Below are 17,092 nucleotides of genomic sequence, written 5' to 3' on the forward strand. Positions count from 1 at the left end.
ATTAACAATTCAATTGTTGTTATTGATAAGCAATTACTTATCTAAAATTTTAGTTGAAAATTAAAAATTTTGTTGGAAAAACCCGCATTTTCCGGAGAAAGTTTTTATCGAAGTAAATCGGGAAAAACACGTCTCTATGCAAAATTTAATTACGGTGAATATTTATTTGGGTGTTTTTGGTGTAAAGTTAAAATCTTTGGAGTTATAGAGCAAAAATTGAAAAAAACACGATTTTCCGGCGCACTTTTGTTTATAAAAAAGTAGCACACTATCTGCAGACTTTGCATACCTATATTATTAATATATATACTCTCATAAGATTCGATTTCAGCAATAAAATTGCTGGTAAATAACTTTTTCCAAGAATGGCCTATTCTCCGATAATTTGCCCAGACTATAACTTTATATAACTAATATTCCTTAGAATTTGTCCGTCTATCGAATTATGGGGTTATGTTTAATAAAGTAGTTTTCACTCCCGAAAAGGGGTGGCATCCACCCCTAGGGTAAAAGCGCAAGTTGGCACCATGTCACCTTTGTTCCTTGAGATATCCTCTAACCACTCACCAACTGTCATGCAAATCGATGAAGGTTCAACTAAATCGGATGTAATAGTTCATATCCACTTTTAATGACTGCACTATATGTAGACAGAGAAAATTATCTATAAGTCGGAGTGCAGAATCCTTGGTAACTATCTGTTGGTTTAAATTTAGGTAACCAAATGTAGGTTTAAATATAAACATCTCGAAAACAAAGATAATGACAAATTTGCTACCCAACCAGAACATCAGTATTGGTGGAAAAGAAATAGAACTCGTAGATAGATAAAAATACCTGGGACATGAAATAACGATTGGCAGGGATAACCAGACTCATAAACAGAAGAGATGAATCGGCCTTGGGTGGGCATCATTTGGAAAACTGAGAGAAACTTTTAAACGTGAGTTGCCCACATGCCTAAAGAGAAATGTATTTGATCAGTGCGTCTTCCTAGTCTTGACGTACGGATCAGAAACACTTACCTTAACTAAAGCCTCGGCTACCAAACTAAGAGTCAAGCAGAGAAGAACGGAGCGATCAATGTTAGGAATAACTTTGTGAGACAAAATGAGAAGCGAATAAATCAGGAGAAGAACAAAGGTGACTGACGTCATCGAACGGATAGCCAGGTTGAAGTGGAGATAGGCTTGACACATAGCCAGGATGACAGATGGGCGATGGACAAAGAGGTTATTAGAATGGAGGCTAAGAGAAGACAAGAGAAGCGTCGGTCGACCGCCTACAAGATGGACTATTTATTTATTTATTTATTGTTTTTACATATGACCTGGCCTCTTGTGACTAATCCAGGTCGTTTTTTCCTGATGGGATTACAGATATTTTTTTATATTTTTACATTTTTTACTAAACTACTAAATCTATTTTTACAATTTATTAACTAATTTGCCATAATCTATTAATTACATTACAAACATTTACAAACAAATACATTTATAAATATTTTTGGTACCATCAACTCCCTTCTAAGTTATAAAGACTATATTTTCTACTCTATTTTCAGAAGAGAGTTGGTAGTCTTTTTTTTTTAATTTAATGAAATATTTATTGATTTATTATTTTTATTTATTTATTTTATATTGAGTTATTATTATTATAATTGTAAATACAGTAGGAAAAATGAAAGAATACCCATGAACGAACATATAAAACACGCTGTATTTTCCTACCACCATGTCACTCAAACAATTGGCCAGCGCAAATACATGTAATAATTATTATTACATGTACTTGCGCTGGGCAATTTTCTTTGTGACACGGTGACAGGAAAATACAGCGTGTTTTATATGTTCGTTCATGGGTATTCTTTAATTTTTCCGAGTGTATCTATTTTTGAATTTATATTTTATTTTATTTATTTTAAGTTTATCTTACTCAACTTCATCAGGGTTGGATTATTTGTTGTCTTCTTCTATTATTACAGATTTCTTGTTGTTTTTTAGATATTATTTCTGTTAGATTGTTTAATATTCCAAAATATTCTTCATTTTGTAATATATCGCTTATTTCAATTCTTTCTAATCTTCTTCTCATTTCTCTATGTTCTTCATTTTCTATAGTATTTTCACAATGTAACACTATATATTCTGGTGTACCTAGTTCTCCACATTCACAATATGCATCATCTTTTAAGTTAAATCTTTCCAAATATGTTGGGTACGGTCCTTGTCCTGTTAAAAAGTGTACTAAACCTTGTTTTGGATTAAAATAATTTGGAATGTTTTCTAATATTGGTATAAAATTGTATAAACGTCTAGATTTTGTTGAATTTTCCCATTCATTTTGTCTTTTTCTATTTATTATTTCTTTTAATTCTCTTTTATTTCTTATATCTAATCCTATTATTTGTATTACTTTTTCATATTTTTCCTTTTTTAGCCAATTGTAACAAAAATACTACTTTGCAGTAGTATTTGTAGAACTAGAATGCTAAGGTGAAATGAGTGAGTGGGTGAGGAACTGATAATAGAAGTATGGGGAGACAGAGGCAAACTAAATAGAATTGGCTAGCAAGAAATGCAAGAGAATGACTTGACACTCAAGGATGGGTACGGCTCGTTTGCATGCCTGTCGAAGAACAGTAGCTTAAACTAAAGAGGGATGATGACTAGAACCAGAAATATGAATATAAAAAGAGAGACTTATAAAATAGATAGAATAAATATTAATATAATAAAAATAGAAAAATATAAGAGATAAATAGACTAAATTGCGGGCGCCAGAAGTAGGGATGGACCGAACTCCCAGGTATCTTACACTGCTGTAAATTATTCAATATATTAAATTATTAAATTCAAAAATGGGAAAAAAAATAATTGATATACAAACAAATAAATATTTATTAAAATATAACTACCTAGATTATTGACAACCTCTGAGTTAGAAAAAATACAACCTATGTAACTCTAAAATGACAATTTGACTTAACTACTTATCTGAATATAAGTATACAACTATAATTACATTAGTACTGGGGTAGCTCTTATATGGAGCGTACCCCCAACTTACACTAAGGTTAAACAACAACCTTCACCAAATAATCGTACGATTGTAATACGTACAGCAACGTTAAATACTACAAGAAATCAATACTAAAATACCTACCTAGGATGAACCATACAAATATATATAAACTAAAAAGGGGTAGTTCCCTGGATTGGCTGTATACCTTATAGTTAAACAAACTGGAACATGAAGTAAAAACCACTTCTATGTAAAAGGTATATTTACTAAAAATTTTTAGAATCCCAATGGATTCAATAAAATGAGTTCATCAGAACGTTTTCAAACCTATCGGTCCATCATCAGTGATTTGAATACTTGCAAAATAGCCCCAGAACCAAACAATGGTTGTGATAGTAACTTAGTAGTCATCGTTGACCGAAGATGGTTGATTGGGTCCTCGGGTAGAGTTTCACCATGTTCCCAGAGGTTTAATCCTTTAACATCGGCGTTTAGCCATTTTAAATTTATTTCAACATAATGTAGATTTATTTATAATCACAACCATTGTTTGGTTCTGGGGCTATTTTGCAAGTATTCAAATCACTGATGATGGACCGATAGGTTTGAAAACGTTCTGATGAACTCATTTTATTGAATCCATTGGGATTCTAAAAATTTTTAGTAAATATACCTTTTACATAGAAGTGGTTTTTACTTCATGTTCCAGTTTGTTTAAATATATATAACTCAATGAGTTGAATAGGCAACACCTAACTGAACCAACGCAGTCCTGGATGATAAAGATCCTTTTTCTTACTCGTGGTTTTTAATAATGACCAAGTAAAACTAATAGCTATCCTGAAGGGATAGGGATTAGGGATTGAATTTAATTTAATAACAAATGAATTTAAGTTAAGCAAACAGATTGGGAATTTAAATTACAAGAAACAAGCTAATAATATTAAAATATATATATAGTTATATGCAAAATATGGGAAACAAGTCTAATAATATTAATAAAAAATAAATGTAAGGAACTACTGTATGGGAAAAGGTTATTTGGGCCCAAATTATCCTCTTTTACAAAGAGACATACAGGTGTGGGAGCGCTATTGAATTATGTGTATGTTAATTACTTAAATGTTCTGGATATTATAAAAAAAAAAATAAGTGTATAAGTGTACTGGTATAGGTAGATAACTATTGCACTGTTAAATATAAAAAGTTCCCGAAACAAACCCGATTGACCTGATAATGTCCCCACAAGTTTTCCTTACTACTTCTCAGTAAAGTCTTAAGCACAGAATGGGGCTACGCAGTCAACCGTAACACGGCAATTCTCCAAAATGCAGGATAATGAAGAACAAAAATTACATGTTCCTCTAGTACTTGTCCCCTAGGTGACTTGGTCGAAAAGCGGTCCTTCTCAGGTGGTAGGAGTAGTTAAAAGATTTTCCCCAGTGGCTAAAAAAAAATAGAATCCTGGTTTTACTTCCTTGTAATAATGTAGGGAAAAGTCAGAGAAAGAAAAAAAAATCAGGAAGTTTTTATTTAGAATAAAGAAGAATCAGAAAAAGCTATCTCATTAGAAAGGAAAAAACAATCTTCCACTAGACTGTTTGGTGACCTTGTCATAAGATTGGCATATAAAATGGCCTTGACTCGATAATATGTAGACAAGTAAGTCTAAAATTTAAATGCTGAATATATTTATTTTGGAAATAGCTTTTCATAAAAAATAGTATAGTTATTAAATGATATGGAATAATGCCAAAGTAGTGTAAGAATTTATGAAAATACCAAATATCGGAACAGAATCGGTGGATATGATGTACGGAATTTACTATGTTTCAGAACTTCATGATTATAATATATAAAATTGGAATTGGGTAATATGTGATGTAACATAACCCCACAAATTAAGAGAGATAATTTTATAAGATTTATGACAAAATACTTTCCCTCTGAGTGGATATTACATACAATGAAATAGTTAAAAGATACCAGACTGAATTAATAAGCTCACTGCAAGATTTAATAGTAAAATTTTTTTTGAAGACGTCAAATAAGACAAAAAACAAATATGGCGTTATAGTAGCGTGTTAAAAAAAATCATTTACCAGATAAACCACAACTCACTGTTGCGAACCTCCAACCTCGTTTCTGCAGCCCACGAAACACATACGTAATAAACTTGGATAGTTTCTTTTCAAAATAATACTATGACTTGAAACAAGAATGAAATATTCGCCACTTTTACGTGGATAGGTTATCTGCCACTAGGTACTTATTCGGTTGAAGGCTTCGACCAAAGTGATATCTTATTTTCCGTTCTACGCCGACCATGTCACAATACGGTTCATGGGTTTACCGCCAGGAGTACACAAGGTACAAAACGTACAGGTCTGCTAATCTATAGGTTTGTGATGACGTCAGTGAAAGACGAAATATTTATTAGTAATTGTTTCAAGTAGAATTTAATAACAGAACATTATTAAAATTTAAATCGCATAACAATAAAAATGATTAGAAGTTAACGGAATGTTATACAATAATTACATGCTCTTTTTCCTACAAGATGGACTGACGACGTAAGAGAGCTAAATAAAAACTGGATGAGAGCGGCGTAGGATAATTGGGTTGGAAACGAGAGGAGGAGACCTATGTTCAGCCGTGGACTTTTGAGGCTGGATGAGGAAGAGTTGGAGAGCAGCGTTGACTATTTTCACCAGGTATTTTGTGGCGCTCGGTGGGAGGTGTTTTACGCAGTTCTTGGGGATGTTGTCAGTACCTTATGCATTGGAGTTGCCGATGTAATAGTAATCCTCCAATGTTAGTTGATTCACAGGGTTGAAATCATTAAATACAATGTTAAAGGACTCTGTTATAATAAGTTTAAGTATTGATTCAAATTTAACAAACCAATTTTAAAATAAGTTATGATAAAGAAACTCTTTCTCTTTCTTTTCAGAAACACTTCATGTAATTAATTCCATTAGAAAATGCTGGCTCGCAGTACATCATCTCGTCGACGAAGGGCTTCCCGAAGCGCGGCATCTTCCCCTCAGACTCGAGGACTCACGTCCGGGACTCCGAGTCCGGGCAGAAGAGCCAGTATTGCCGTTAGTCCGGCCGAGCCAGGCCATTTCGGAAACTCGCTAGCTCCAGAAATTAGCAGAAGTCCAAGGAATTCTCTCATACCTGACATATCAGAAACACAGACTTTGAAAGACAAATTGAAACCAGAGCGGACCAATAGACCAACTTTGGCACCAGAATTTGACAGAAGTCCAAGAAACAGGTAAAGATTTGCTATTGATAATTTATTTATTTCATCTAAATATTTCATCATATTTTCTTTACATTATAGATTTTATCGGTATTGACGTGAACTATTTCGTACATAATTCATCTCGTTAGCCTGTTACGTACCCCCTTGGAATATTTATAATGCTTTCAGATTACCAGCTGAAACTATGCATAGTCAAATACCCACGATTTCATTTCATTTCATAGTTTATTGTCACGATGTCTGTTAATGTTAATTTAACATTTTTGAGTAGTGAAGAGAAACCTAAGAACTCTCTGCTAAGTCTTAAATTATTATGTTTTAATTCATTTAGAAATACTATTAGAAGCCTTTTTTTTAATAATTAATGGTTTCGACCATGGAAGTTTACGCGATGGAAGTTCATTTTATCTCACAATAAAACACTAATAACACATAGAGTTATAATAAGTTTTGTGGATTGTGTTTGAAAACAAAAGTTTTCCGTGTTTTATTGTAACATTTTTCTTTGTTAAAAGGTTTTTTTATGGCTGATCTGTTTTAGTTGGGCCTGCACTCTCTACCTGAGGGCATCACACCCTTGTCTTTTTGGTGTCAGCCTCTTTATAGATCCCTTGCCATATTTTTTGGGAGGTTTACATTATTCAATACTTCCACAACATTTATTATAACATTAGGTTTTTTCCAACACAACGAGAAACCGTCCATGTAACGATCACCGTCCTGCGCAGTAAAAAATTTTGTGCAAGTATTGAAAACAGAAGTTTTCAGTGTAGTATTGTGACATTTTTCTTTTGTTAAATGTTTTTTTACGGCTGATCTTTTTTCGTTGGGCTTGCACTATCTACCTGCCTTTTTGGTGTCAGCCTCTTGACATCTGCTTTCTTGCCATATTTTTTTGAAGTTTTACATTATTAGAGATTCAATGACCCATTACTATTACCATAGAAATTCTTTATGGATATTTAAATAAAAAACATTTTATTGACATCGTTGCATTAAAGAAGTATAATTGATCTAAACATATATTAGGTATTATACAAAGTATATAGAAATATTTGTAAAATTCCCTCATCTTCCTTAGTCTCAGCATCCGTTATGGCTTGCAAATTGTAGAAGCCTCGGAGGTGTTACCAAAGAAGGTTCCCATTGTTTTCAATCTGGTAAGCTGTAAAGTAACATCTTTTGATGTTGTTTTATGTGCTATTAGATTGAAAACTTAGTTTTTGATAGCAGTTGCCGCTAGGGAATCCCTGCTATTTCGTTGGGTCAGAGAGAGCAGCATATGTACCTCCTGATGAGAGATTAATAAGTTTCGAAACCGGTAGAGGTGCTTGCTGCACTCTCTGATTGGACTAGAATAATGATGCGGCTGTAGTTTCATGTTGAAACGAAATTGAAAATGGTTATTCATTTTTAATTTATATGTTTACTCTGGTTGGAATACGAAGGGAGCCATTCTCGTTGGAACTTTACCGCGCTGAGCAGATGGGACGTGAATTATAAATTGTAAAATTCCCTCATCTTCATTAGTCTCAGCATTCGTTATGGCTTGCAAAGTGTAGAAGCCTTGGAGGTGTAACCAGAGAAGGTTCCCATTGTTTTTAATCTGGTAGGATGTAGAGTAACATCTTTTGATGTTGTTTTATGGGCTATTATATTGAAAACTTAGTTTTTTTTATTTTTGTTTTATATAGAAATAGTAATAAGCAGAAACCAAAAAGCTTTTTACGTTTAACAAGTTGCGGTCCGTAACGAGAACTGGTTTTAACGAAGATAAGCGGACCATTTTTTTGTCTAGATGAAAAGTTTTAAGACGCAAAACTGAGAAGTGTTAGCGAAGTTGAGCTTACATTTGACATTTCATTTTCTTATAGTGATTTGTGGCCATGGTGATCAATATAATAATTTTTGTAACAAGCTAAATTTTAAATATACAATTTATATTAATGAAGACCGCAGATGAAGTATGCAAAACCGGTAGTTGTAGGTAATATTAAACTGATTGTAATTCTATTTTTATTTCTCTTACCTAAATTAGAAATATATATCGCATTGGATATCGCATACATAAAACTAAGAAGTGCTGCATCAGTGGCGTGCGGTGACATTTTCGGAAGAGGAAGCGATTCAATAAGGGTTTAACAAATATTTTCTTACGAGGGTCGAGATCAAAACACATACCTACTTAATAGGTGTATACCTAATGTATTACCTGTTAACTTATATCGATTATAAACAAGAACTACAAAAAATTAGGTATAGTGTTTAACCCAGCCTTAGAGACATGCACACGCCTTGAGAATGAGATTCGGGTGATAAAAATTCATTGAGGCAAGGAAGATTTACTCTTATAAGCGGGCGTCACTCCATCCCGCCCCAATGTTTCATACTATCCACTTCCCCTCCGATAGCACTCTGATGCGCTATATGGGCTCTCTATCATCAAAGTGCTTATTATGTGGGAGTCCTGGATACAAGGACTCACAAACGAAATCCTACCCCGATCAATGCAGGTTAGTGACTCTAGTGACTTAGTATATCGTATATCTAGAGACTTATCATCGATCTGTACTGCTTGCTCATGGTCAAGTCCCTGCTCCAGGCTTGGTTTCTTTAAACTTAAAAAGAAGAGTTCTATTCAAAATTGTTTTTACATTCCGATTTCGAATCACCTTCCACAACACACAACTTTCAACAAAATGACACAATATACTTGAGTCCTATCCTCTTATCAACCAATGCAATTTTTTTGTCGATAACATCGTCGTAAAATTTTGGATTTTCTGATAATTGTTTAATAAATGCACTCTTTTTCAATGAATAATAGGGCTAACTTGGAAAGTCTGTCTTCACTTATAAAATTTATTGTAAAACTTTTGATGCGTTTTAATACTGAAAAACTTCGTTCAACTGATGCACTTGTAGCTAGGATAGTTAGTACCTACTACTTAATTCACACAACTTGCCCACTTCACACAGAGACTGATTTAAACCAGTAGTATTCAAAAAATTCAATCGATTCCTAAGTATTTCTTTATCACTAATTTCAGGTGTTTTATAAATGACATGTAACTGAGAATGCAAAGCTAGATTATCAAAAAAAATTATAATTTAATCGTACTGAATTAAATAGGTACATACCTCTGTGGGAGATTTTAATGAATTATAATTAGACATATTAAAATTACATAATTCTACATATTTTATTTCTTTAAAATTTTCAAAGTGATAATTCATTTGTTGTAGAATATTATCAAAAATTTCGATGTATAATCGTCGATAGGTCTCTCTTTGGCCGACAATATCAATCATCATTATTTTTCTTTTAGGTTCGAGGCCCATATTTTCAGCTTTATCCCAAATATTTTTAAACAGCTCATTTTTTTAATCATCATAAGTCATCAAATTGTCTTATACAAAATGCAATGTCACTTGACTGCGTCTGTAAAATGTCGTAGGTACTATAAAATATCAGTAAAAGGAAAAATCTCAAAATGTCAAATAAAATATTAGTAAAAATATTAAGCAAAAAATTGAAATCGAGCCATTTGTACCTAAATACCTACCCCTTATAGCAGCAGTAACAGACTCCGCATCTCGTTTTCGAATCGGAAGCGGTCGAACGAGCGCTTCCAGGCGTATCAAAATTCGCGTGAAAGGAACATGACTAGCGAGTGAGGTTATTAAACTTTGATCAATTTTTGAACGGGACAAATGCATGACAAGCAGCGATTTTGGGATACGCTTCCGTCAGGACCGGACTGAATCGTTGAATTGTGTGCTTATTTGAGACCGTTCGTATGCGATCAAATTTTAATAATGTTTCAATGCCTATTAGTTACATAATAGATTACTTAGATTAGGGAAACATTGTTGATAATTAAATACTAATTAATAATATATGTATTTTCTTATATGGAAGTATAGGGAAGCGGTGCTTCCCCCGCTTCCATGGTCCGCACGCCTCTGCTGCATAGAATAGGCAAATAACGAGATCTTAGTGAAGTCAGAAAAACATCATACCTAGGCCACATTTTTTTTTTATTTGCTAAGTGCTACAATCTGGTTTTTGACCAATGAGTAACTTTTTATCTATCCTATCTTACTAACTACTTAATATCTAAGAGTCACCCTTTGATGTCTTCTTAGTTGTCTTTATTATTACTGGCGCACTTTTTGATTGCGCACTATCACACAAAGCGCTGCTTTTCACTTTATCACGCACTACACCAACACGTTGCTTGCACATTAGTCGCGCAATGCTCCGCTATTAGCTTTGTCGCACACTACACCAACTCGTGAGGTTTGGTCCTCTTCAGTCTTCTTTTTTGGTTTGAGTTGTCCAGGAGCTGGATGGCCTCAATATTTTCGTGGAGAAGAAGTCTTTTTTCATGACTTTCTGCGTGTTTTCGGATTTCTTTGTCGACGGGCTCCATTCGTAGATCCTTGTGGATATCGTCATTACGGATGTACCAGGGTGCGTTAACTATGCCCCTTAATACTTTGTTTTGAAAAGTTTGTATTATTTTCAAGTTTGTCTTTTTTGTACATCCCCACAGTTGGATACCATACGTCCATACTGGTTTTATAACTTGTTTGTAGATTAGCATCTTCTTATACGTTGACAACCCTGAGTATCTTCCCAGTAGCCAGTACAATTTTTTTATATTTAATATTTAATTCTTCCTTCTTTTTCTTTACGTGGGCTTTCCAGCGAAGCTTCGTGTCTAGGGTTAAGCCCAGGTATTTGGCTGTGTTAGCATACGGAATGTCTTGTCCATTAATTTTTATTGGTGCGTACAGAATTTTTTTATTAGTGAAATCAACATGCACTGATTTGCTTTCATTCAATGTAATCTTCCACGTCTTGGTCCATTTTTGGAATTTGCTTATCGCATTTTGTAGTTTATTGGCTGTTTCTACGTTATCTTTACCTACTGCTAATATGGCGGTGTCGTCGGCAAAGGTAGCTAAACAGTAGTTATCGAATTCTGGTAGATCACATGTATAAAGGAGATATAGGACCGGGCCCAATACGCTACCCTGGGGGACTCCGGCTTTTATTTCTTTAAGTTCAGAATAAGCATCATCTTGCTTGATTCTGAAATATCTATCAGTTAAGTACGATTTAATTATGTCTGTGTATGATTTTGGAAGAATAGTCTCTAATTTATGAAATAGTCCTTCATGCCAAACTCTGTCAAATGCCTGGGCAACATCTAAGAATAAAGCTGAACAAACTTTTCTCTCCTCTAGTGCATTTTCTATAATATCGGTGACTCTGTGGAGTTGGTCTATAGTTGAGTGTTTTTGCCTAAAACCAAACTGGTGATTTGGAATTAATTTTTTGTTTACTATAATTGGTTGCAATCTTCTGAGGAGAAGTTTTTCAAATAATTTAGACATTGTGGGTAGCAGTGATATTGGTCTATAGGAAGAGGTTATATGTGGTGGTTTGCCTGGTTTTGGTATCATTACTATTTCCACTATATCGCCACTTTCCATGTAGGAATAGATTTTAATCTGATCGCAGCATTAATTAAATAGGTCAACTTGACAATTGCTTTTCTTGGGAGCTGTTTTAATATTTGTCCTGTTATTAAATCAAAGCCAGGAGCTTTTCTCGGGTTTAAATTATACTTGATTTCTTTTATTACTTCTTCTACAGTTACTGGCATTATGTTCTCTTCTTCTTGCAAATGGTTGCTCTGTAATGCTTCTTCTTCTTGTTGTTGTTGATGCGGTTGAAATATTTTTTCTAGATGTGTAGCAAAGCATTCTGCTTTTTGTTCGCTGCTTCTAGCCCAAGTGCCGTCTTCTTTTTTTATGGGTGGTATTTGCATCATTGGTTTTTTTAATCCATTGGTTGCCTTCCATAGTGAGTATTCTGTGGATCTTTCATTCTTTAGGTTGTTTAAGTATGTCCTAATGGATTCTTCTTTAAATTCTTTTATCTCTCTTTTTAGTTGTTGGGTGAGATTATTTACAATTGTTTTATCTTGAGGAGTTCTACTTTGGAACCATTTTCGTCTTGCTTTCCGTTTTTCGTATACCAGCGTTCTAATTTCTGCCGGGTAGTTGCATCCTTTTAGGCGTCTTTTGATGTCTGGAGTACATTCCCAAGATATTCTTTGGATGTCTTTATTGAATTGGTCAACTTCTTTTTCAATGTCTTTTACGGTTCTAAGAGAAACGTTTAAATTAATTGTTTCTTCTAGCATTTGTCTGAAGCTTATCCAGTCGGTGTACTTATTAGTTAGCGAAGGGTTATTTTCTTTATATATTATGTTTTCGCTTAGTGTTAGTGTTATTGCTGTATGGTCAGAACATAACTTATGACATTCATCTATTTTCAGGTAGTTTTGCGATATATTTTTGGTTATGAAAAAATCAATTAGGTCAGGTATCTTGTTGGGGTCAGTAGGCCAATAAGTTGGCTTCCCTGTTGACAAGGTTATGGCTCCGTATTCATTCACAGCTTTTAAAAGTTCTCTGCCTTTTGTTGTGGTTAACCTTGAGCCCCAGTGAGTATTTTTAGCATTATAATCGCCTCCTACTATAAATCTCTTTCCCAGCTCGGTAAAGAGGTCAATATATTCCTCCTTACTTATTGCATGTTTCGGAGGACTATAGATTGCTGCCACTATCAGTGGGTATCTAAGAGTTCTAAGTGTTACTGCAGTTAACTGCACTTTTTCTGTTACGTAGTTGGCTTCTTCGTAATGTAAATTTTCTTTAATTATCACTGCACTTCCTCCTTTTGCATTATTTTTTGCTTATAGGCCACATATACTGAGAAAAATAAGTACCAATATGCTCAACTTCTAGTAGTTAAAGGAAAGATCGAGGGAAAGAGATGAGTAGGAAGGAAAAGACTATTATGGCTATGAATCATCCAACAATGGACACGGCCAAATTTTGAACAGCTAATAAGAATATCTGAAGAAACACAGAAATGCCGAGAATCAAAGAAATACGTCTTTGCCTCTATTTATTGACTATGAAAAGGCCTTTCATTGAGTATAACATCACAAATTAATTAAGAAATTAAAGGATAAAGGAGTTGATAGTCAAGATGTACGAATCATAGAAAAATTATACTGGCGTCAAACAGCGACAGCTTACATAAATGGAAAATCAACAGAAATATGCAAAATACAAAGAGGTGTCAGACAGAGTTGTATACTGTCCCCACTATTATTCAATTTATATTCAGATATAATATTTAAGGAAGCGCTGCATAATTTGGAATGGGATGTGAAAGTTAATGGAATTCTGATAAATACAATCAGATATGCAGACGAAACAGTTATTTTAAGTGATAATGTGAATGGATTAACACACCTTTAAACATAAACTGTTCAAAAACAAAATACATGGTATTTAGCTGTTTGGTCCATCAAGATTCGCGGTTATATTTTGGTCATATAATACAAAGAGTACCCAGGTTTAAATATCTTGGTTGCCATATTACTGAACAAGTAGATCCAGATAAAGAGATAAAATTTATAAGCGAGATAGCCCGCACGACATTCTTAAAAATGAGGTCATTTCTTTGTAATGATATCTTGCAAATTCAACTTCGAAAGCGCATGATTAAATGTTACATTTGGTCAGTCCTCTTGTATGGTGTCGAAGCATAAACATTAAAAATATCCACATTAATCGTTTGGAGGTCTTTGAAATGTGGCTGCACAAACGTACACTGAAAATACCATGGACGGCTATGCTGACAAATGAGGCAGTCCTTAAGAGAGCAAATGCTGCTCGGAGCTGTTTGATAACATCAAATATAGAAAGATGGCCTATTTTGGACGCGTAGTAAGGGGAGACCGGTATAATATTCTTCAACTTATTATGATGGGTAAAATCGAAGAAAGCAGAGGAATTGGTAGAAAGCAGGCCTCTTGGTTGAAGAATATCAGGGAGTGGACAGGAATAAAGAAAGCAGAACAACTATTTAGAATAGCTCGAGACAGAGACAGTTTCGCCATGTTAATCGCCATCTTCAAGGGGACTTGATAGGGCACGATAAGAAGAAGAAGAAGACAGACAAGGGTTTGCAATTGTTGTAGCCAACCTCTATTGAGAAGAGAGCACTTTAAGAAGAAAAAACAACACAATTTAAACAAATATATAAAAAAACTAATTTATTAAGGAAAATAACAGGAAAAAAATTCAATTTTACTTTTATCGTGTTCGTTTTGGTTGAAACTCACCTTATAATATAAGCACCTTTATTTGATTTTATGCGGCATGTAAAATTCTCATCCGCCACGCTACGGTCGTTTGAATTTTAGCATAGAAACGCGGTAATGAACTCGAATCATCCCCGGTATCACGACGATAAAGAATATTATTTTTATCACGTAACCTTACTGCGAATATTCTCAATACGGCGGGTACAAATCTGTCGATTATTTATATTTTATTACGATTGTGTTCACACAGGTGTACGGAATTGCGACTGATAGAGTCTTATCGAATGTAGTTAACTTTTTTGATTTTATTGCTGTTAAATTTGATCAGATACATAAAAATTTGATGAACAAAATTTGAATGAAGATGAACAAAAAAAATAAGATGGTGATCTTAGTATCTTTTAGAGCGTAATAATTAGCAATATACCTAATAAATCACAAATTGAAGGACCACTTACTAACGTGGGAATAAAAGAATAAAAGCAATAACAAATATGGTAATTCAAAGACTAAGTTTGTTATTATTACTAAATAAAATAAAATCTGGTCAAAGTTCTTTAGTAAAATTCTTATCTTTAAACCGCTGATTCAATGACCCATTTACACTAGTCCGCGAAGTATAAACACAATGGCACTTTTACAGGCTAAAGGTCACCAACTAGGACATGAACTAAGGATGTTTTTCTTTTGCCACTTATCAATAGGGATGGGAAAAACCTACCGGTTTTAACCTAAAACCCGTTTTTTACTTCGCAATAACCGGTTTTATCGGTTGTTTTTTTTTGTCCCGGTTTTAACCGGTTTTTTGTTTTTAAAGTAATAACCAGTGAAAAACCGAATAAATTATCTATGAAAAAAAAATCCGAAAAGAAATATTGTTTGCTTAAATTCATCAATAACTCTTGATTTGTTTAATGTTATATTCGTTATAACTCACTAACATAATATGGTTATTTGGAATTGGCTATTTTGATGAATTTGAGAATTAGCACCTCTTGTTTATTGAATTGGGGAATCCTAGCAAAAACAGATATTAGTATCAATCATCTGTGCAGTCTACATATGTAGTTGTATTATATGTAATTGTATAGAGAGATTGTACCGACACAAACGAGAAAAAGCTTATATTTTATCCTTAATAAATCCAGAAGAAAAACAATTATTCCTGTAAAATCACTTAAAAAAAATTGAAGAGTTTTGTGTATGTTTTGTAAAAAGGAATTATTGTTTTTCAGAAATACAACGTTGCAAAAACATTTAGGACAATAATACATCCAATTCAGAATAATTTTAACAATGATTCGTTATTTGTTTTTATAAGTTTTAAGTACTATTTTTGATGTTACATTTTTGTTTTTATAATTATTATACATATAGATACCTAATTTCACTACCTTTTGTATTTTGCAATTGTTTTATATGATTTGGATCTGAAATTTTCATTGAGTTAGTTTTATTATAAAGGTAGGTCATAAATTAAATCATATATTTTGAACCAAAAATAGATCGATTGAACCAAAAAAATTTACAGCCCTTTGAAGTTGTCAAATGAAAATAGATTTTTCCAGATGTATCGAAAACTGTTAACGATTTTATATTGAAAATGGACATGTGGAGTATCACAAACTAAAGTGCAATGGAAATGTAACGTTGTTACCAATTGGGTGTTGAATATTGATTAAAATAACCGTAAACCGGTTTTTCTAATAACCGGTTTTTTTATCGGTTATAACCGGCAGGTTAAACCGTAAGTAAATAAAACCGGTTTAACCGAAAACCGGTGTTTTCGCAAAAACCGCCATCCCTACTAATCAACTTAATTAATAATAAGCGTTTGCGGAACGTGTAACTTTTAAACTAGAAGCGAGACACAGAATAAACTAAAATTTATACTCTAAAATTTCAAAAATCTTCAAAAATGGCGACTACGAACTCCCCCACGCTACCTAGATTTTGATGGGTTCAGTTTTATAGTACGATTAAAAGCGACTACGAACTGCCCCACGCTACCTAGGTACTTAGATAATATTTTTGTGAACTTAATATATAGTTTTTATTTTACTTTATTGTATTCAAAAAGGAACCCAATTCCCAAAGCATAAGCGAAAATTTTAAATGATTAAATAATGAAACTATAACTATATAATCGAATAAAGTTTATTTATGAATCTACAGTAACTTATATACAATAACAAAAACTACAGTTAAACAATAACAGTGCTTAATTCTAATGTATGATTAGTGATTAAAATAAGTAAGAATGAACACTATATGTTCGGGAATCCTTATTTCTTTATTTTAATATTGCTATGATTCTACTATTTATTTATTTTCGGGTAGAATAAGCTTTAGACAATTTAATTATGTTTAGTTATTTTGGTATGCCCCCTGTAAAATGACGCGGAATAACCTTCTTAATGTCAATTTTTAAAATTATCCACAAGCTCAAAGCTTATCGCTTTCGGTACGCATGTATAAAACTGGACATGCGTTAAGTACTTTAAGGACAAGGTACCACTACTGTGATTTCGCTTCAAGCTTTCAACGAAAAAGGTACTCCCTTTCGTGATCTTGACGGTACCGTCCCACGTTC

The 17,092-nt window shown here is 33.4% G+C and overlaps 1 protein-coding gene across 1 annotated transcript in view; it reads left to right on the forward strand.

The window, feature by feature from the left end:
• Positions 1–17,092, forward strand: part of LOC114324319 (uncharacterized) — a 903,318-nt gene that overhangs the window by 677,589 nt on the left and 208,637 nt on the right. Inside the window, exon 5 of the mRNA XM_050661074.1 lies at positions 5,978–6,307. Within this exon, the coding sequence (XP_050517031.1) occupies positions 6,009–6,307 (299 nt within the window). The 5' untranslated portion in view covers positions 5,978–6,008. The remainder of the gene's footprint in view (positions 1–5,977; positions 6,308–17,092) is intronic.

Source organism: Diabrotica virgifera, chromosome 9 (assembly GCF_917563875.1).
Source record: "Diabrotica virgifera virgifera chromosome 9, PGI_DIABVI_V3a".
Classification (NCBI taxonomy): Eukaryota; Metazoa; Arthropoda; class Insecta; order Coleoptera; family Chrysomelidae; genus Diabrotica; species Diabrotica virgifera.